The sequence below is a fragment of the Pleurodeles waltl genome, chromosome 7 (genome assembly GCF_031143425.1).
Source record: "Pleurodeles waltl isolate 20211129_DDA chromosome 7, aPleWal1.hap1.20221129, whole genome shotgun sequence".
NCBI lineage: Eukaryota > Metazoa > Chordata > Amphibia > Caudata > Salamandridae > Pleurodeles > Pleurodeles waltl.
The window spans coordinates 1,516,785,669-1,516,808,356 of NC_090446.1; the positions used below are offsets into that span (position 1 = coordinate 1,516,785,669).

The 22,688-nt window shown below is 46.7% G+C and overlaps 1 protein-coding gene across 2 annotated transcripts in view; it reads right to left on the reverse strand.

The window, feature by feature from the left end:
* XRCC1 (X-ray repair cross complementing 1) overlaps positions 1-19,212 on the reverse strand; it is a 215,217-nt gene extending 196,005 nt beyond the window's left edge. Inside the window, exons 1-5 of one of the 2 annotated variants that reach the window (XM_069201327.1) lie at positions 18,706-19,212; positions 4,365-4,457; positions 3,351-3,458; positions 1,585-1,743; positions 280-360 (exon numbers count right to left, since the gene is read on the reverse strand). In XM_069201327.1, coding sequence (XP_069057428.1) covers positions 280-360; positions 1,585-1,743; positions 3,351-3,458; positions 4,365-4,457; positions 18,706-18,756 — 492 coding nt within the window. In that variant the 5' untranslated portion in view covers positions 18,757-19,212. The remainder of the gene's footprint in view (positions 1-279; positions 361-1,584; positions 1,744-3,350; positions 3,459-4,364; positions 4,458-18,705) is intronic. The other variant, XM_069201328.1, reaches the window with a different exon arrangement.
* Positions 19,213-22,688: the final 3,476 nt, after the last annotated feature.

A 22,688-nucleotide genomic window follows, 5' to 3' on the forward strand; every position in this document is an offset into this window, starting at 1 on the left:
GCCATTAGCTCAATAATCCAGGCATTTCAGTGACCCAAGTGCAGCCATAAATCTTTTCTTCCAACATGCAGGGGTGCCAGTCTAGAAACTACGGTACATGGCAACCGGTGCCCAATTGCTGGTTTAAGCTGTGCTAGGTTATTCCTATTGTGAATCTCTATAACACTTCACAAGTTGTACTTGGACAGGATGAATATTAATGAGCATTTCTAAAAAGGCAGTACATGAATCAGGACGGTGGCAAAGAGCATGTAAAATGTAGAGGAGACTGAAGTGTACCATAGAGGGAGCGGCCGCCTGCACTTCATCTGGGTCTGGCGGGGAATTCATTCGAATGAAGCAGAGGCCATAAGCCAGGCTCTGAAAGGAAAGGTGGAACAACGCAGAGGTTAGGAGACTGTACAACAATACAGCATGTAAAGTTCATTGTGAGTAAAAGAGCCGATAGACGCCATTCCTCGCCCAGACTACCATATACTCCTTTCAAGCACCGGTCCTTCTGCAGCGGCCAGGGACACCTAGCCTCACACCGCTGCAGCCTCCGCCTTGTGACAGCACAGAAACTAAACTAAAGCAAAAAGGACTACAGCACCCCTTGCCTGGTCAGAACATATTCTATAAAAAATTAAAACACCTTCAATATTAATCGTGCAGCGTGGAAATCTGCTGGGACTCAGTGTGGGATTAAACAATGTCAGACAAGAACCGTCTTAAAGGCGTGTAGGAGAATGTGCGCAACTGAAGATCCACAAATGAAATGCACATAAAGTCTTCTACAGCAGGAATAGGTACCGTCATGCTGCAACTATAGCATGAGCTCCAGAACTGGTGACCTACACGTCTTACTGCAGATATCAAGGGACATGCAAATCACAGGCCCTTTAAGAGGGTAGAATTGCTCCCGTGGAACAGTTAGAAATCGCAGCTCCAAGCGACAGATAGAATAAGCCATGATTCTCACAGTAGCTGTCACTGGACACAGACATGACAGTAGCAATCACTGCTTTCCACTGAGAGCTACAACCCGTGGGTTTTAAAGGACAGCGATGAGCACTCCATCGTGGGGATAAAACCACAATGAAGAGAGCTCAACCAAACGTCAAGATATCATAGCTCCTTGCCATGGATATTATTACTACTCCGCAGCTCATCTTGAATCTGTCACGGGGCAATCATGGTACAGCTGCAGCCATGGAACAAAAGCATAATCCATGTGCTTTACCTGATAATCAGATTAGAACTCCATCCGGGCACCAAGAAGAATGCTTGACTCATTCACAACTCTTATAAAGTGCATATTACCTCAAAGTGAAGTGTAGGGAAACCACAGCTGCCATAGCAGCTAATAGTGCAGAGGCAAAGACACACCGCCAAACAAAATCAACCACCGCATCTTTCTCAAGAACCTGAAATTACACTTCTATCAATCCACCGGGTCCACAATTCCCCAGCATTGAACAAAGCTGTGTCGCAGAGTTCACTCAACCGAATGGTCAGACAAAACCCCCAGCAGACCCCTGTGAAGGGACAGCACTGTTCTGCACTGGTGCTGTCCACAGGTGGCGTCTGCTCTTCATCACGTACCTTGTTGTAGGGCTGTGTGCATACAATCTTCACCCGGTCCCATTTCTTCTCAGCTGTTCCTTTCACGAGTTTGTCTGGCCCAAACATGCGGACGCGATTCAGGTTGCTCCCATTCTTGCTCTCCGATGGGGACATGAAGGAGGAAGTGACCAGTATCACCTTTGACAAAAAAGGGTGCATTATTCACAGTATTAGCCTAGTTTGTGAAACAGATGGCGGTGAAGGATGTTGCACACATGGCTTATTTTGTCAGGAGGTCCATCGCCATGCAGCTTTTAGAAAACATGTTGGCAACTGTGTTCAAAACAAAACATCTATAGACTTCACAAACAGAAAATTACCTGTGTAAAAAAGTGATTATGTAGAAAGTATTGAAAATAAAACTACAAGTGGTAGATCAGAGTTTCATGCAGACAAGAAAAAATTCCAGAACAGCCAAAGGACCACGTACAAGGTCTCAAGAAAAATCAGTGGTTGCAATATTTAAATTCTTCTGTTTCCAGAACTCTATTTTTCAGATGCTCTCATCCTGTGCTTGTCTCAGGCCCTACTGGCCTGTAGGGTCTATGTGTTGGCTTATGTTACACGGATATATACGTTACAAAAAGCTGTTGTATTGTGTGGGCAGAGCTGTCACATGGCTCATGCACTCTTTAGAAACCATTTATCATGAGCCAAATGCAGCTATGTGAGGTCACTGTGTTCTGTGGCAGGTATGGAAGACTGCATTTGTGCTGCCTAGCAACAATAAAGATTTACTAATCCCCTGTGAGCGAGGAGCACTTCACTTTCTAAGTTACTCTTTAACTTTAAATGTGTCGGTTTCTGTGCATCTACCAGTTTCTCATTGCACGTGTGATTCTCTCGGCAGGATTGCCATTACTTTGTCTGTACCTTTTGGAGATCTCTCTATGAATAAATGTTGATTTAAAGGGTGGGGTTAAGGAAACACGGATTTGCAGCATGAAGCTTTTTCTGGATTCACGAGTGCAATTTCTGTATTCATTCCTGTTTCCTTCTGGTCTGTGTGTCAGAAGGTAAGAGGTTGACATGATGTCAAAGTATCAGTGCTGTGGGGCATTGTAAAATCAACAAGGGACAAGGCAAGATGTGTAAGGAATGAAAGCTGCGTGGCAGCAGGAGATGGGGCACTGAATGTACTGAAGTACTTCAATACTATGGGACAAGAATGTAGGAGATTGCACTTGGGACAGGAAAACGCCATGGCAGGAAGATCCTAACGTTCAGGTAATAAACCTGCATTGTAAGCTAAAGAACACAAACAGCTGCACTAACAAAATACTGGCAAAGACTGCTCTCCTCTTCTAGCGCGTTGAAGCGCCCACTGTGAAGGAAGGTGCCCCACATTCAGGCACAAACAGAAGGCAGTTGCAGATCCTTCAAGGTCACATTTACAGGCTCTTCGGCAGAAGTCCTGCTCCACTAAGTGGACTACCACCAGTTGTGGTTAACTGTTACGTTTTCAGCCCAGAGAGTGAATGGGCATGAGGCTGGGCTTACGTGAACAAGTCTGCAGCACTAGTCAACTTTAATAGTGTAGTGCTCAGGTCTGAACCCTACACTGGTTTTATATAGCACTTAACGATTTCCTAGAACCTCTGGAAGGTTTTAATGCAGAAGACTGAATAACCACCGATTCAAGAATATCATCATCTATATACAGCTGTGCTTTCGCGCCACTCCCGGTTACCCTGCGGCTGTGGACACAGCCACCTGTTTCCTCAGTGCTGGCACAGGGCCTGTACCTCATAGTCCTGCTCGCTGGCGGATGTGGAGTGGCCAACCAGCACCTCGACGAAAGCTGAGCCTTCATTTCCGATGTCCAGGCTGTGGATCTGCTCTGCCTTTTCGAGCTGCAGGGACACAAGAGAGTTGGGCAAGTAAAGCGTAAGCTTGGAGCGGCGGGAAAAATAATACAAACCAAGTCCTAAACCCTTAGTCAAAGAAGCAGAGTATGCGAAACAGACTTTAAAGTAAGAGGAAAAGTTTGAAACGAGTAGGTCACTTCCTCAAAGGACCACAGTTGCATCATGGAATATTTCCTGCTATTCCAGCACTTGGCCATCCACCAACCAGCCAAAGCACCCCATGCTCAACCTGAAAGCATCTGTCCTATTTAAGGAGAGCTCTTATCAAGCCTTTTATTAACGACCTGCATCACAGCTGTGTTCTGCAAATGCCTTTTAATTCTAACATAACTTTTACTACTGTCCATCTTGGAACCGATGCAGAATCTCACGGGTTTCCTTTACTCTGATGCTTACAGAGCTGTTGGCTGACCAGCTTAACTCTCACCCACTGTTTTCCCAGACATTCCGCTACCAAGAGAAATACACACTGTGATGTTAATGCTGCTTTCTTTTACAATCATGCATTAAAAAGACCTCAATCTTAGTTCTGTTACTGTTCCTCTACTCAATCATTACAGGGACTCAGGCAGGTGATGGAACAAGTGTATGGTGTCCATCCATACCTAACCTCCAACTTGGCACTTCCCATAAAGCGGTTTATTAAAGATCTACATGAAACCTGTTTCCTGTTCTCCGACAATATAACTCTGCCCTCAAACAGACCTCAGTTTGGACAATCACACAAACTGTAGCTATTTTCAGAACCTATACCTAATAAAGGCATCAGGCTGACCATGCCCACTCCCCCCGAATATAAAGCAAGTCGGGATGGTGCTGTCAAGTCAGGAACAACTTGTACGTTACCCTCCACAGTTCAAGAAGAATTTCCCACCTCATCTTAAGCCTCACCTGCAGGATCACAGACACCTGCTTTTCTCCAGCCTTGCTTGCCTTCCATTTTCGATAAGTATCTGCCTTCAACAAGTTTTCTGCTTTGTGCGTCTGGGGGTAAAACAGATTTAATAAATACCACAAATACAATTTTGGTGATCTTGATGTCATAAGAACTATAAATTTAGGCGCAATTCACAGAGACCATGGGGAATCGACATTGCAATCCACATTCGTAAACAAAGTGCACGGGAAGTATGACAGGTGCAAAGAACAGAGCGGCCTCTGGGATGGACAGCACTCTTTAAGACCAATAGCTTTCTATTCGCCTCTTCTTTTGTGATCCAGATGTTTTCGCTTGTGACCAATGTGGTGCACTCACATTTCACCTTCATGCTGTTTTAGCGAGTGATTACCCACTTTAAACCATCACTTGAAGTTTGATTTTAGTGGGAATAACAAACATTCTAGAATATTGAGTATTAGCACTAGTTTTCTACCGCATTACTAATGGTGAAGTACCTCCCACTGGCTTAGCTTGAGTGGTCGCAGGTGCTGAGCAGATCTGGTCACCAAACTACCTACAAGAGGAGTCCCCCTGGAACTAGTGAACCGGAGTAGGCTGAAACTTACAAAAGGCACAGAGGGCACATCTTCCCTATGCTATTCTGTTTGCAAGCAAGATCAAGCAAAATGAAATCCAACAAAGCTGCAGTTTCATTTCCTTAAAAAAAGACTGATTTCATGAAAACAAAAAACGACAACAAATTGCAAACCCCATTTGCCTTCCTAGTTAACACAGAGCTAACAGCTGCGCCGATAAAATACAACTGACAAGGACTGCTCTCCTCTTCTACGGAGTTTCAAGCTCTCACCGTAAAAGCAGACACTACATGTAACCCTGATTCACTACTGTTGGCCCTAAGTATCTTGTCCCCACAGTCACAGGGAAATCATTGTTTTTCCATTAAACCAACATCCAAAAAACACCTGCACTTGGTTTGGCTCATTCATTGTTTTAGTTGAACCTGGTTTCCCAGCCGCCAGGTTGTCCACTGTTACCCCTGTTCCAATGTGAAACACCCTCAAGAGTCATAAGGAAACCATTGTTTTCCAAGGCAGTAACACCCAAAAACACCTGCGGTTAGTTTGGCACATTCACTGTTTTATTGGCACATGGCCTCGAAAGGTGGCAAAGGCAGCTGTGATCTACCACACAGACCACAAAGGGTACACAGAATGTCACAGATGGTCTTCGTAGAAAGTCTCATTTCAAAAGCAGAAGTCATTTTGCAGGACTACATAGAGCACTTTCGGGCACACACCCTGAACTGTCCCCCAGCGCTTTCTCGCTGACTCAAGTCTTGTTAAGTGTGACTCGCATGCCTGACCTGGAGAGCATTCTATTATCTTTAGGTTGTTGGGCGGGCTTGACACAGAAAAGCCTGAAGGCGTCCTCTGAGCCTGTGATGGACAAAGAAGGACCCTCATGGCTGCTCATCTTAATCCAGCCAAGGAGCATCAGTACGAGGAGACTGTGCCCCTACAAACAGCCACACTTTAAAATTGTAGGGTTCTTGCTAAGAACAACACTGGTGGTGATGCCGCATCTAAGGAATACCACCACACGCTCAAGTACGCATTGATCACCATCACGTAACAGGACATAGCTATGTAAGAATTACTATTTCGCAGAAATTCAATGGCTGCTTCAAGCATGAAAAATGTGGCTGATACAAACTTCCGACCTTAGGCTGGCATTAGAAGGATGAAAACATGACAAACTAAATCAGCAAAATCCCTGTTGTAGTTATGCAAGGGCACGAATGTATTGGTAGAGAAACACACCAACCAATAAAAAGTCCAAAAGTACGGTAACATAACAAGCATTGGCAAAGCCAACTGTTTTTGCCGACGTGAGAGCTATCAGCTTGCCAATGTCTTTTAGCCATGTTGTACAACAAAGTAGAGTAGTACAGAGTGGGGTGGCATAGTGTGGCACAGAGTGATGCAGAGTAGAGTTTAGTGGCGTAGAGTGGTGCAGAGAGCAGTGTTGTAGAGATGTAGGGTAGAATGGCGTGGAATGCAGTGGTGTAGAATGGTACAGAGCAGAGTGCAGTGGTATAGAGTAGTGTGGTGCAGAGTAGAGAGATGTGGAGCACAGTGAGGTGAAATGGCATAATGTATTGGCATAGAGTGACAGCAGAGTGGTGTAGCGTAGGTTAGAGTGGCATACAGAGCAGTAGTGGCGTAAAGAGCAGCGGTGCAGAGCACAGTGCAATGTAATAGGGTGCAGTAGTGCAGAGTACAGTGCAGTGGCGTAGAGAGCACTGGCGTAGAATAGAGTGGAGCAGAGAAGAGTAGAGTGACAGTTCAATGTTGTAGAGTGGTGCAAAGTAGAGTGGTACAGAATAGAATGGCGTAGAGTAGGCTAGTGTGCAGTGGAGCAGAATTAAGTGGTGCAATATAGAGTGCAGTGGCACAGAGTACATTGCAATGGCAAATAGGAACGGGTAGAGAGTTGGGAGGGAAAAGAAGCAGCATGGAAAGCAGACGAGTGGGAGGGAACGGAAGCTACATTGATGGGGATATGGGCGACAGACTGGAAATACAAGCTCTCAATTGGAATGCTTGAACATGAAAATAGAAGAAGCTCCTAAAAGGGGTGCGGTGGATGGTCCATGCTCCAGGGTAGAGCCAAACACAAGAAGAGGACATAATGCCTGCATGTTGTAACAAACGAGAGTGAAGCAGTTGAGGCCGACAGTAAAACTAAAAACGAAGTCCAATTAAGTGGACACTGGGCAACAGTAAGCTGGTGACCTCACTCCTTGACACACTGTCCTCTCTGAAGACACCATCCTTAACTTAAAGCCTAAAGTGATAATTCAGCTACTTCAACTGGAAGATACAGAATATTATGGTAGAGTTGTCTATCGAAAATATCTTTACAAATAACTGAGCCTAATGGGATACAAACGTAATGGACATAATCTATGTTAAATAATCTTGTTATCTATCACACATCTCTAGCACAATCCAAAAATCAGCTGCGTTATTTTATAAAATGCACTCAAATTTTCCATTGCTATCACAGTGGTGTCTGTTCAACTATTTATGGACTGAGTGTAACAACACTACTCTCCAATTCCTGCAGTGTTACACAATAAACAGATCAACACACAATAGGTTTGCCATTGGTCAGTCTGATGCTCTGAATTGGTATGCAAACAACAGTTACTTCCAATGTGTAAACTTCACAGATTGAGGCCAATGTCTCGGCTTATGTATTTATTTGAGAGCTTTATAAAGCGCAGACATGTCCTTCTGGTACCTTCTTGAAAGGTTTAAAAGTGTTTCCCCATTCCATCCATCTATAGCAAAGCAAGCCTAAAGCATTCCAAGCTTGGTTACAGTGTGCACATGCTACAGGAGTATGAAACCTCTGTTGCTCTTCTTGAGCAGGAACATGTAATGCTGTGATGTGCTGCTCAGCAACAGCAGAAATGTGAGTACATGGAGATGCTTTCTGCCAGAGGCTAGACAAACCCTCACTGGTGTAAGGGTTCTAGCTCTGCTGTACCAAGGCATCTGCAGGAGAGGGCAGAAGATACTAGTGTGGAACAGTTTCAGTGCCCCCATGGCACAACAAGACAATCAAAGAGCAACTGAGCTCCAATTAAACGCTCTTGTCGCAAGATACAATTAACATCACAAATAAACTGCTATGATACAATACACTTCTTGTTACTTTTGTTTATTCAAAGTTTACCTTTACATTTTTCAGAATGATTTAGACAATAACATATTGCAACTCCCCAACACCCCCAACAAATTAAGAAAACACACTCACAATCTCAATGCATACCATTCACATACAACATCATACTCAACTATAGACCCGTAAAACACAGATAAATGCAGTCTTATACAGTACCCAATTGATTTCTACAAAACAAAATCATCCGCAATAACAGTCATGATGTAGATGCTAACAGAGCTTATACTTGATACCAGTTCACATGATTAGATTCACATCACTGAAAGTTTAAATACAGAGTTACTTAAACAGTGCAGGGATGTGGAATACGCCCAGGACATATTGTTTGGGGTAAGAAGCTTGTAAGCAAGAGTGAAGATTCTTTGCTTTCGAAATAGAAATGTTGGGGAAAAAAATGCAAGTGGGAAAACGTTTCACTACTATGAAATTTTAGGTGCTATTTCTTTGAAGTGTCATTTAGTAAAATGTATTGATGCATGCTAGCATTTCCAAAAAATATTCCTACTGGAAAATCAGCGTAGCCATTTTCAACAAGATTATTGGAAGCATGAAAATAAACAAGCACTGGCAAAGCCAATCGATCCAACATTTTTTGAGTCTCTTGGTTTTGTCAATGAGTGTCTTGTTTCGGCATGGTTTTTTGTACCATTTTATTGCTGTCGGAGCTGCCAGGCCCTCACCATTGTAACAAACACTGGCAAAAAGAAAAAAAAAAGTTTTGGGTCTCAAGAAGCACACATTGCCATCAGTGGTGCAACAAAGGCCCCGCAAGCCCCAGTGAGTCTGGAGCAGGGCACTCCATGTTCTTTGCAGGGGAGCCCCCTCCAGTTTTGTTATGCCACTGATTGCCACAGTAGTTCCTGGCACTGAACAAAACTACTTTGTGTGGCAATATGCTCCTTGTGGAAGAGCAGAATGTGATCACTCACAGTAAAGCCAGCGGATAAATAGAGAGAGAAATAGAAGTTTAATAAAAACAAAATGTCTTTGTTAACGCCAGACCTAATTAGGGACCCAATTCTTAAAGAAAGTCACAAAAGCACATCCATTGTATATGTTTTTGAATTAGTGGCTTTCATGACTTTACAAAAAATGTCCAACCTTTCTCGTTATGGGAACAGATTAGAAAAGAGCTGGTGAAAATCCTTAAATCACGCAAGTTAGTAGGTCTGCAGACTCAAAGGCATTCCAGCCCTGGAACTATTGCTTACTGCTTCCTCCTTCCTCCAGCCCCAGTATGGAGATCTGCGGAAAGGTGGCAAAATAAGGAAATTGCTCTAGGAGGCTGGCCTGGCTTGTAGTGGGTACCAAGGGGTACTTACACTCTGTACCAGGTCCAGTTATCCCTTATTAGTGTAGAAGAGGTGTTTCTAGCAGCTTAGGCTGATAGAAGGTAGCTTTAGCAGAGCAGCTTAGGCTGAACTAGGAGACAAGCAAAGCTCCTACTATACCACTGGTGTCATATGCACAATATCATAAGAAAACACAATACACAGATATACTAAAAATAAAGGTACTTTATTTTTATGACAATATAACAAAAGTATCTCAGTGAGTACCCTCAGTATGAGGATGCCAAATATACACAAGATATATGTACACAATACCAAAAATATGCAGTAATAGCAAAAGGAAGTAATGCAAGCAATGTAAAGTTACAGTAGATTGCAATAGGAGCACATAGGTACAGGGGCAACACAAACCATATACTCCAGAAGTGGAATGCGAACCACGAATGGACCCCAAACCTATGTGAGCTTGTAGAGGGTCGCTGGGACTGTAAGAAAACAGCGAGGGTTAGAAAAATAGCCCACCCCAAGACCCTGAAAAGTAGGTGTAAAGTGCACCTATATTCCCCAGAGAGCACAGAAGTCGTGATAGGGGAATTCTGCAAGGAAGACCAACAGCAGCAATGGAACCAAAGTGGATTTCCGGACGAGAGTACCTGTGGAACAAGGGGCCCAAGTCCAAGAGTCGCGACAAAGTCGAGACTGGGCAGATGCCCAGGAAATGCCAGCTGAGGGTGCAAAGAAGCTGCCACCGGATGGTGGAAGCTGTGGATTCTGCAAGAACGAAGAGGACTAGGAACTTCCCCTTTGGAGGATGGATGTCCCACGTCGTGAAGAAGCTTGCAGAGGTGTTCCCACGCAGAAAGACAGCACACAAGCCTTGCTAGCTGCAAGGGTCACGGTTAGGGTTTTTGGATGCTGCTGTGGCCCAGGAGGGACCAGGATGTCGCCACTTGGAGAGGAGACAGAGGGGGCGCCCAGCAAGACAGGGTGCCCTCACAGAAGCAGGCAGCACCCGCAGAAGTGCCGGAACAGGCACTACGAAGAGGAGTGAACCGGAGCTCACCCGAAGACACAAAAGGAAGTCCCACGATGCCGGAGGACAACTCAGGAGGTTGTGCACTGCAGGTTAGTGTCGGGACCCAGTCTTGGCTGTGCACAAAGGAAATCCTGGAAGAGTGCACAGGAGCCGGAGCAGCTGCAAATCACGCGGTACCCAGCAATGCAGTCTAGCGTGGGGAGGCAAGGACTTACCTCCACCAAACTTGGACTGAAGAGTCACTGGACTGTGGGAGTCACTTGGACAGAGTTGCTGAGTTCCAGGGACCACGCTCGTCGTGCTGAGAGGGGACCCAGAGGACCGGTGATGCAGTCTTTTGTTGCCTGCGGTTGCAGGGGGAGGATTCCGTCGTCCCACGGGAGATTTCTTCAGAGCTCCTAGTGCAGAGAGGAGGCAGGCTACCCCCAGAGCATGCAACACCAGGAACCAGTCGAGAAGACGGCAGGATCAGCGATACAAGGTTGCAGTAGTCTTCTTTGCTACTTTGTTGCGGTTTTGCAGGCGTCCTGAGCAGTCAGCGGTCGATCCTTTGGCAGAAGGTGAAGAGAGAGATGAAGTAGCCAGAAAAGGAGGTTTGGCTAGCAACACAGGCAAGAGCCTATCAGGAGGAGTCTCTGACGTCACCTGCTGGCACTGGCCACTCAGAGCAGTCCAGTGTGCCAGCAGCACCTCTGTTTCCAAGATGGCAGAGGTCTGGAGCACACTGGAGGTGCTCTGGGCACCTCCCCTGGGAGGTGCAGGTCAGGGGAGTGGTCACTCCCCTTTCCTTTGTCCAGTTTCACGCCAGAGCAGGGCTGGGGGATCCCTGAACCAGTGTAGACTGGCTTATGCAGAGATGGCCACCATCTGTGCCCATCAAAGCATTTCCAGAGGCTGGGGGAGGCTACTCCTCCCCAGCCCTGATACCTTTTTCCAAAGGGAGAGGGTGTAACACCCTCTCTCTGAGGAAGTACTTTGTTCTGCCCTCCTGGGCCAAGCCTGGCTGGACCCCAGGAGGGCAGAAACCTGTCTGAGGGGTTGGCAGCAGCAGCAGCGAAACCCCGGGAAAGGTAGTTTGGCAGTACCCGGGTCTGTGCTAGAGACTCGGGGGATCATGGAATCGTCTCCCCAATGCCAGAATGGCATTGGGGTGACAATTCCATGATCTTAGACATGTTACATGGCCATGTTCGGAGTTACCATTGTGACGCTGTACATAGGTAGTGACCTATGCACAGTGCACGCGTGTAATGGTGTCCCCGCACTCACAAAGTCCGGAGAATTTGCCCTGAACGATGTGGGGGCACCTTGGCTAGTGCCAGGGTGCCCACACACTAAGTAACTTAGCACCCAACCTTTACCAGGTAAAGGTTAGACATATAGGTGACTTATAAGTTACTTAAGTGCAGTGGTAAATGGCTGTGAAATAACGTGGACGTTATTTCACTCAGGCTGCAGTGGCAGGCCTGTGTAAGAATTGTCAGAGCTCCCTATGGGTGGCAAAAGAAATGCTGCAGCCCATAGGGATCTCCTGGAACCCCAATACCCTGGGTACCTCAGTACCATATACTAGGGAATTATAACGGTGTTCCAGTATGCCAATGTGAATTGGTGAAATTGGTCACTAGCCTGTTAGTGACAATTTAGAAAGTAAAGAGAGAGCATAACCACTGAGGTTCTGGTTAGCAGAGCCTCAGTGAGACAGTTAGTCATCACACATGGAACACATACAGGGCACAATTATGAGCACTGGGGCCCTGGCTGGCATGGTCCCAGTGACACATACACTAAAACAACATATATGCAGTGAAATATGGGGGTAACATACCAGGCAAGATGGTACTTTCTTACAATTGCTATAGTAGAAATTGAAAGTATTCAAGCCCTACTCTACTGGTAGCCCTGGAATAATCAAAGAGGCTATTATCAGAGCTCTTACATAATGAGATTGCTGCCATATTTCGTCGCCGCACTATATGGCACCAAAGGGATAAGTACATTTTTTTATTCTTTCAAGTAGATTTCAGAAGCAAACTGTTCCATGGACAAGTAAATATTTTAATACATTTCACAACCCTGCAGTGTATAATATAAAGGTCAACACAAAATACAAAAAACCCATCTAAACATAGCAAAGACTCTGTATGGCAACTGTACAACTGAAATGTAGGTGCCAAAGTGTGTTTCGGTGTCCAGTGGTCAGCCGACCACACACCTTCTTCAAGGCACAAACAGATGCGTACGGCAGAGCATAAAACTCAAAGTTGCAAGGGTGAGAGGGCAACCCAAAAACAATTACCTGAGTACCACTAGTGCAGGACTTATTGAGTCCAACTCCTGAGTAGGCAAATTGAGTACGTTGGGCCCCAATAGGTGCCAAAATGAATATCTACAATGGTGCTAGGAGGCTCCGCCTCCTAACATAGTACAACGGCTAGTATAGGTGACCACAGGGATGATGCAAGGTTCGAGAGACCAATAGTAAAAGGTAAAGATTCCTCACACAGCTCCCACGTTTGTCCAGCCAAGTGCTATGCATTACGGGTTAGTCTGATATATTTGGCAATTTCCACTGCATCACCACAGGCAACCGAAGCTGTCACCTAATTAAATTGAACTGCGTGTTTTGTTGTGCTGGTTGTGCCACTGCTAGCCCTGGCTCATTAATTGCCCAGATGTAGTAAAGATGGTTTTAATGCCATGTGGGTGCCAGCAGAACCGTCACCAAGGTCAGTGTCATGTGGCTCAGGCAGGGCACCAACCCTTAATGGCCTGTTATCAAATTATACCCATTATGAAGGAGGCTTGGGTGGCACCACATGCACTATAGCGCATTCTTGCTGGGGGCTCACGGTAGAAAGAGGTGGCCTCATCAGGGGAAAGTGGTCTCAGCTGGACAAGAGCAGAACCGGATCTCAGAGTCCCTCACTTGAGCAGCTAAGCCACTGACTGGTGGCTTCCGCCAATTATAGTCGTGGGCACTAACACAAACTGTCCATCCCGGCTTAAAAGTAAGCCAAAAAGAGTCCTCGGTCCATGGCTGGGGGACCAATAGCACACCTACAGCCAGCACTCAAGGAGTCCTGGGATCCAGCAGTGGCTGGCACGCCGAATGGGCCAGACCGCAAACAGTGGGCACATCTTGTTCAATCAGGCATCCCATCCTTCTGACTTCTACTGCAATCTCCCACCTCAATGCTTCCTTTCACATTTGCACAAATGTCCTGTCCTCTCTCCTGTTCTCCCCTTTTTACCCTACTACCGCCTCGATCCCCATTCTCGTTCACATCCCTATGCCGCTCCTATCTTATGTGCTCACTCCCTACCCCCCCCCCCCCAAATCTCCCAACATTTATTCCCACCCTCTCTTCCTATGATTTTTCCCTTTTCTCTCTGGCAGTGGACACTAATTCCCCCTTTTGCTCTGTCTTTTACAAACACCCTTCCTGTTCTTTGCCACACAGCTGTCCAACCCATCTTTACAGTTCTATTTTTCCAACTTTCTGTCCTTCTCTCAAGCTCTTTTCCTGGTCACTCCTGTCTGTGGCCATGCTCATCTCACTTTCCTTTTCGACAGCTGTGTCATTCTCTCTGCCTTCCTCTTTAAATGAAAACATGTTCCATGTAGCCATGCCTTCTTTAGTTTCTTTCAATGTACATTCAGCGCTCTCATTCTAACCCCTTCGGCCTTTCTCACTCACTTTCTCATTCTCTGGCTGCCCCCTCCTGTGATTCACCGTATCTGTCACTTCACCAGTGTGCTACTCTCCCACCCTGTGTGATGGACTCTCCATCTTCAAGACCGTGTTGTTTTCTCGCCGTTAAGCCCCCTCCAAACTTGATGTTGCTGTTTCTCTCGTCCGTTTTCTTTTCTACACTCCCTCTGTGTTGCTTTCCCTACCTGCAAAGCCGCCCCTCTTATTTCCTGTGTTTCGTCGGCCCCTCCCACTTTAAAAAATGGTGTGGTGCATTTTTTTTCTGTTTATCAATCCAACTGGGACTGGTAAAAAAAAACCAAAAGCAAAAATAGAAGTACCTGCATCGTTCTATTGGCTTGTGCATGACCCTACAAAACGACAAGGGCAGCTGTGCCATGGGCTTTATCCTGATTCTTCTTTAGCTATGTGACAGAGCATCATAGATTCTATACAGAAAATCTAAAAATCATTAGCAAAGCAATACTGTCACACAGGCGAAGGCGAAGGCGAGACCTTCAACCTTCGCCAATGCCGGGTAATTATCTTGCTCCTTACACCCTTTAGATTAATTAAAGACCTGGAAACAGCACTTGGCTGAAGATCTGGGAAACCTCAATAGCGACAGTTGTGCTGAGACTGGGCAACAGTAACAAATGCTGCGAGTCTGACCTTGACTGAACCTCTTGCCAAAACTCGGATACTTGCAAAGATGCACCTATTTTAGGTTTCAGGGAGAGCAAAGTGCTCTAACATGCACGTTAGATCACTGCAGGCAGGTTGCTCCATTCTCGCCACTGCTCCGGTAGGTGCTGCCATACTTGAGTGTTGTTTTTATCTTTTTCCTTTCTTGGGTTTCCCTCGAGGTTTCCCGCTGCTGCTTCCCCGTGGCCCCGCCCCCCTCCCACCTCCTTTCCGCTCCTGCTGCCCCCGCCCCCCACCCTCCCATTAGAGGCTTACCTCCCTCCTCCCAGCTGCCAAACCCTCCCACCTCCCCTCTTATGCCGGGTGCAGCGCGGGCGCGCTGAAGGCGTGCCAAAGGCAAACCCGTCTGCGCCAAGACCGCACCCAGCGCCAGACCCCCTGGCCAACGCACCCCCGCGCCACCAAACACCATTACTCTGCCAACGAACTCCAAGCCCTTTATCAGGACGCTCCTCTATCTGCGTCCAGGCCTCACCAACGCGCACCAAAGGACCCTTCTCCTGCAAAGCCTGCAATTCACCTGCAACCGAACCTCCAAACTCCAAATCAAAACAGACAACCGCCTAAGATGCATCCTACTCAACACCCGCTCCGTCCACAAACATACAATTGAACTCTGGGACCTACTGACCACACACTCACCCGACGTCCCATTCCTCACCGAAACCTGAATGAATTCGGCATCTGAACCACACGTAGACATAGCCATACCAGAAAACTACAAGATCACCAGAAGAGACCGAAGCAACAGACTAGGAGGGAGAATCGCCATAGACTACAAAAACACAATAAGAATCTCCACCAACTCCCACAACACCATCAACTCCGCCAAGCACCTCCATTTCAAAATCCACATCAACAACACACTCAGAGGAACACTGATCTACAGATCCTCTGGCCCCAGAACGCAGTTCTGCGACGACATCGCCATCATCTCCCAAGCCCTCGTCTCAACAGACTACATCCTCCTTGGTGACCTGAACTTCCACCTAGAAAATAACAACGATATCAACACCACCAACCTAATCAACAACCTCGCCAACCTCGGTCTCAAGCAACTTGTCACTTCACCCACCAACTCCGCAGGCCACACACTAGACCCCATCTTCTCAGCCAGCAAACACATCTCTTTCAGCTACACCACCGAACTCAGCTGGACTGACCACCGCTGCAACCACTTCTCCTACCAGAAATCAGTCACTCACCACCACCACACACAACCCTCCGACGCAACTGGAGCAAAATATCAACAGATGAACTGATCTCCACTCTCGCCCGGGCCCCACCCCCTGGCACCCCGGACCCCAACACAGCCGCCACCAACCTACACCGCTGGATAGAAGACTGCGCCAACACCCTCGCACCACTAAAAAAAAAACCAAACACCTCCCACAGAATCAAGGCCAGCTGGTTCACACCAGAACTACAGGAATCCAAACGGCTATGTCGCAGAATGGAAAAGACCTGGCACCTTGACCCTACCAACTCCAACCACATTGCTTTCAAGGATGCCCTACGCAAACATCACCAATTGATCCGCACCACCAAAAGGACCCACTTCAAAAACCGTATTGACGCCAACGATCACAACAGTAAAGAGCTTTTCGGCATCATCAATGAACTCTCAACCCCCAGGACCTGCTCCAACAAACCCCCGCCATCACAAGAATTCTGCAACTCACTGGCAACCCACTTCCGTCAAAAGATAGAAGAAATCCATAATAGCTTCAAACCCCAGACCCACCAGCTGATAAACACCCAAGAACCTAACACTACAAGCAACACCCACCTCCTCCACACCAGGACCCCCGCCAATATAGATTACACTGCCACCATCATGGCCTCCATCCACTCTGGATCACCATCGGACCCATGCCCACACCATATCTTCAACAATGCAAATATCATCGCCCCCCACCTCTACAAAACCATCAACAGCTCCTTCGAGTCAGCCACCTTCCCAGAAAGATGGAAGCACGCAGAAATCAACGCCGCGCTGAAGAAACTAAAGGCAGACCCGGACGACCACAAGAACTACCAGCCAATCTCCCTCCTCCCTTTCCCAGCCAAGGTCATCGAAAAAATCATCAACAGCCAACTATCCCGGTTCCTTGAAGACAGCAAAGTACTCAACACCTCCCAATCCGGATTCCGCAGAAACCACAGCACCGAGACCACGCTCATCGCTGCCACAGACAACATTAGGACCATGCTCAACGAAGGAGAAACAGCAGCACTCATCCTCCTGGACCTCTCCGCTGCTTTCGACACAGTATGTCATCACACTCTCCGCACATGCCTCCACAACGCTGGAATCCGCGACAAGGCACTCGACTGGATCTCGTCATTTCTCTCAGGCAGAACCCAAAAAGTCCGCCTCCCGCCGTTCCTGTCAGAAGCCTCCAGAATCATCTGTGGCGTCCCCCAAGGATCTTCGCTCAGCCCCACGCTCTTCAACATTTACATGGCCTCCTCGCCAACATCGCACGAACCCACCACATCAACATAGTTTCCTACGCAGACGACACTCAGCTCATCCTCTCCCTCACGAAAGACCCTACAACAGCAAAGAACAACCTCCACAACGGACTTCACGCCATCGCCAGCTGGATGGAATCAAGCCACCTTAGGGTAAACACAGACAAGACAGAAATACTCATCTTTGGCACCAACCCCTCAGCTTGGAATGACTTCTGGTGGCCCACCTCCCTAGGATCTGCACCCTCACCCACCACCCACGCACGCAACCTGGGCTTCATCCTGGACTCCACACTCAGCATGACTCAGCAGATCAATGCCATCTCCTCTTCCTGCTACAACACTCTCCGTATGCTCCGCAAAATCTTCAAATGGATTCCCGTTGAAACCAGGAAAACTGTCACCCACGCCCTGGTCAGCAGCCAATTGGACTACGGAAACGCCCTATATGCAGGAATATCAACCAAACTTCTAACAAAGCTGCAAAGAATCCAAAACGCATCCGCCCGCCTCATTCTGGACGTCCCGCGCCGTGACCACATCTCACCCCACCTCAGAGACCTACACTGGCTACCAGTATCAAAGAGGATCACCTTCAAACTCCTCATCCACGCACACAAGGCCCTCCACGACACAGGCCCTGGCTACCTCAACGATAGACTCACCTTCCACACCCCCACCCACAATCTTCGCTCCGCCTGCCTCGCCCTCGCGTCCGTCCCCCGCATCCGCCGCACAGCCGCTGGAGAAAGATCCTTCGCTCACCTAGCCGCCAGGACCTGGAACTCCCTACTGCTCCACCTTCACCAGACCCAAGACCTCTTTACATTCAGGAAAGGCATCAAGACATGACTCTATGACCAGTAGCTCCCCCCCCAAGCACCTTGAGAAACTAACGGGTGACTAGTGCGCTCTATAAGTCCTTGATTGATTAGATGTGTCACTTGCACGGGCCCCTCTTTACACCGAGTCTGCATGGCCTTCTCTCAAAAGGATTTAAGGGAGAGGAGACTGGTGAATTATTAGCATGTGCACACGTTCACTGATGACAGGTACATCATTCACTCCCTTTCAAAACTGCATGCTGGCACTTATAGTTGTGCTATTTTCTGCATTAATAAACAATTGCGAGTATTGTATTCAAACCCAAAGCTTAGTGAGATTAGCAGTTTTGTGTTCACATGCGCGTGGCAGTGTCGCTGAAAGTTTAATGTTTCATCAGTGGTAGTGCGCGCTATATAAATGCAATTACATGAGCTATGCAAATGTCACATACAGGGGCTTTGCAAACACAGAACGATCATGCACGTGGACACTGAAAGCTTGGCAGCCACGGCCAGCAGCTGTCATCAGAAACCCCGGCTTTGCTTACTGTGTCCTCGCTGCTGCAGGAAACCACGTGCTTCACTTTGATCTCGGGCATCTTGTCTTTACTCCAGGGCTCCTCAAATCCGAGATGTTTATAAACCTACTTATTGCCCCCTCTCAAGCACTGGGTGTGCCTCCTGTCACCAGCAGAGGCCCAAAAGCCTCACTGCCCCCAGGGGCTTCCCAGCTGCGCCCCCACTGACCCCAGCTGTGTCTGTGGACAGCCAAGGAGCCTGGGATGAAACACCCCCGTGCGAGCCCTCAAAGCACCCCCTTTATGGACACCCCCGTTCTATGTACCCAACCCCAGGGACCCCGTGTTGTGGCTCCCCTACTCCCTCAGTGACCCCTCCAATAGTGCTTCTGATGCCCTGGGACCCCTGCCCAGCCTCCTTCACAGTCCCAGGCAGCGGAGGGCCCCTCCCTCCGTGCCCTCCCCTCAGAGACCGCCTGTGCCTCCCCAAAGCACAGCGCTTCCTCCTGCAGCACCCAAACACCGCGCTCCGGAAGTGCAGGCCATAGAGCGCAAGGCCAGATAGACCGTCCCGGAGCATAGAGTGGCCGCGCATGCGCAGAGAGCACAAGGGCAGCCAATCAGACGAGAGAGGGAGGAAATGTCTGAGACCTGAGCAGCCACCGCTCGTCAAAGACGCTTGAACGCCAAGCTCAAGATGGCCGCCCGTGCGTCATCAATTGAGTCTTTGAAACCTGGGTAATGTAGTTCATTAGCCCTACACCTTTCAGAAAGTTGATACTGTAACTGAGCAACAACGGGTCTCGTGCATGACCAGCGCTGCCAAGTACCACGCATCAGGCGTTGCAATAACACATTTCAGTCTGGTGGGACCACATCACCGCACTTAAATGCAAAATCACGCATTTATTACAGCGCCTCTGCAACATGCCAACATTTGAAAACAGGAAAGTGGGAGATTTTTTTTTTTTTAAATCAGGGGATTACATTTTCCCCATTGACTTCTATTCAAGCAGATGCAATTTCAGCCAAAATATAGCTTTGATTGTTGGCCTAAAAACTCTTGTCTATTGCCATTCATGGGATCTCCACCTTTTAAGGAAGAACTAACTGCACTCTTTGTCAGCAGCCACACAAGATTTAACAACCCCAAATAAAAAAATAAAAACAAGTAATTGTTCTCTGTTTTAAAAGTTTGCCATTTTTATGGTGTTGAGCGTGTGAGCAGAGCTCTCTGTTTAACATGGTACTTTGGCCATTACACCCTAGGTCCTTAGAAGTTGCAACTGTAAATACAACTTAAAAGCCACTCCACCTCTTAGCAACATATTAGGTTTTAACGTATTCTCAAAACAAATAGCTCAGCCTTTTTTGTAAGGGGAAGTGTGTGATAATAGTATTGCAAATTTATGTTTGTTGCACCAAACTGTTCTAGAAAGAATACGGTGTAGGCTACCACTTTTATTGACTTCCACTGCCTACCTATTTTAGATCACTTTCCTATGTTTTTCAGCCTCTTTCAAGCCTGTAATATTAGATCTGACCTCAGTGTCCCGAGCACCAGCACAGCCTGAGGCTCAGCTGAGATGTACAATGTGACGTGCTGCAAAGTCATCTTTAAGTCAAAGGAAGTGTGATGTCATTCGTGATGATGTCATCAACATGCTAACTAGTGGTTTTAAGAACATTAATATATGAAGCAACAATCTACGTTACAACAATATGGAAGCAATGAGTAGGTCCCCTTTGCTAAACAGGCTGCATTATCAGAATTCATCCATACCCTCGAGAATAGTGCGAGGCAAATAAATCAGAAGATTAAGTATGTGTTGTAAAAACTTAAAAGGCATGCCTAGCTTACATGTCAACATTTTAGAAGAGGAAAGTGGGAGATTAAAAAAAATATAGGGGAATATTTTTCCAAGGAGCTGGTGCATCAGCTCCAATGCGCTAGTTTCCTTGTGTCTCCCTGCGCCACGTAACAACACCATGGCATGGCACCATGGTGCATTTTAGCACAATAGCGTCAACATTTTTGATGCTATTGTGGTGCTGCCTGACTAGCGCCAAAAATGTTTACACTAGTCAAACAAAGCTCAGGGAGGCCCATTGCAAATAACCTAGCGTCACTTTAATACCTGCCCTTAGTAGGCATTAAAAAATGACGCTAGAATGGCTCAGTGAAATCTTGTAAATTTCACTGCACCATTTTTTTGGGTCTACCAGTGGGGGAACACTCCCCTTTGCATACATTATACCTGGCACCGGTATAATGTGGCACAAGGGTTTACAAAGTGGAGCAATGCTAGCATTGCGCTACTTTGTAAATATAGCGCAGGGTGAGGGCCTGTTTAGTGCCGCTTGAGTGAGAAAAAAAATGACGCGACAGCAGTGCTAAGGGGGCGTAAGGGGAGTAAGGGGCTTGTGAATATGCCCTATAATCGGGAGGATGCACTTTTCCTATTGACTCCTATTGAAGAAGAGGAACATTCAGGGGGCACAGCCAAAATAAAGTAATTTCTTGCTTAAAAAATCAGGAGTATCCCACCTGAATCAGATCTTTTGGTATGCATGACCCAGAAAAATGAGGCATAGTGGATACTTTTGATGTAGGTTAAGTATTTTCATTTAATTTCTAAGATGGCCCATGTTTGTGCATGTTTACTTCCTGATGACATAAACTGTAAATCCAACAACATATCATCACGGCAGCACAATGAAACAACGGAGCATGCAAGGGCACTTACTAAACAGCACTATATTTTTAGAACATGTGAGGGCATCCTGAAATCAAGCACTTCATAAGTAAAAGCACCTAAATCAGAAATTAAAATTTAGATGTGTCAGCAGCTTAAATTAATCAAAAAGCACATTCAAACTATATTTCAACAACATGGGCAGTCAATGCCCTATCACTCAAATCTAATGGAACAGAAATGGGGCAGTATAGCTTCTATGATCTAATGCCTTGCTCATGGTGGGTTGTACACTACAGAATTTCTCTGTGCTGTTTTCAGGAGAAATCTGGTTCTCCTATAGAAGCATGTATAAAATAACATCTGAAATTCGAGGTGTGTTCCCTCGAAGAAAACCTCAAAGCAACAATAGTGAAAACCTCAGTTCCAAATAAAACTTCATGAAGAGTTTACTGAATAAGTTCTTTCAAGGTGAAATTCATGAAATGCATGTTTAGGTCGAGCCAACTAGACAGTGCAAGCTGTCTCATTGAGAAAGGCATGTTGTGGGCTTAGAGCTTTCAGTCCACCCATTGCTTACCATCGGTTATCTTTATTGCTAATGCCTTTTACTTACTTGCTCCAGTCTGTCCATCTTGTGTTTGTCTAACCCCTGGAGCAGAGTCTCTTTTCCATCTCTCTGTTCGGCTGTCTTCCATCCTTTTGCTGCTTAATTCAAGGGAGCCTTTTTTTGGTTCAGCACTTCATGTGAATGCATGTGTTTCCAGCTGTCTCTCGTGTATTTCGCTTCCTTCCACACTCTGTGTTGCTCTCTCTTGTGAGTGTGCATCTCTCCATTCCATGTTGCTCTATCCTTCATGTGCTTCTTTCTTCCTCTACCTCACAAACCTTTAGTTTTATTTAAGTTTTCCCCTACATATTGCTTCCTCCCACTCACGCCTCCATGGTACCCTGAACACCCTGAAGAAATATAACTTTTTTATTATTTCTATTTTTGAAGGGCCTAGCACTTTCTATTTACTGCTGAGCTGCTCCATAGTGCATTAAGCAGTTTCAGTCTTGTCTGAGACATAATTGTGACTTGTGCTGTCACTTGCAAGAGATTTTGTTTACTTACAAGGGCTTAGAGCCCACCAATTGCTTACTATTGGTTGGTTTCATCTCTCATTTCCTTGCATCTCTTTGATCAGCCTGAGCCAGCATCGCTTCCTCTTCATGTGTTTGTCCCTCCCCTGGAACATGACCCAAGTACTTCTTCCTTGCCCAGTGTCCTTCCACTGCTTCTGCTGTTGGAGTTACTTTTTTTACTCTAGTTGC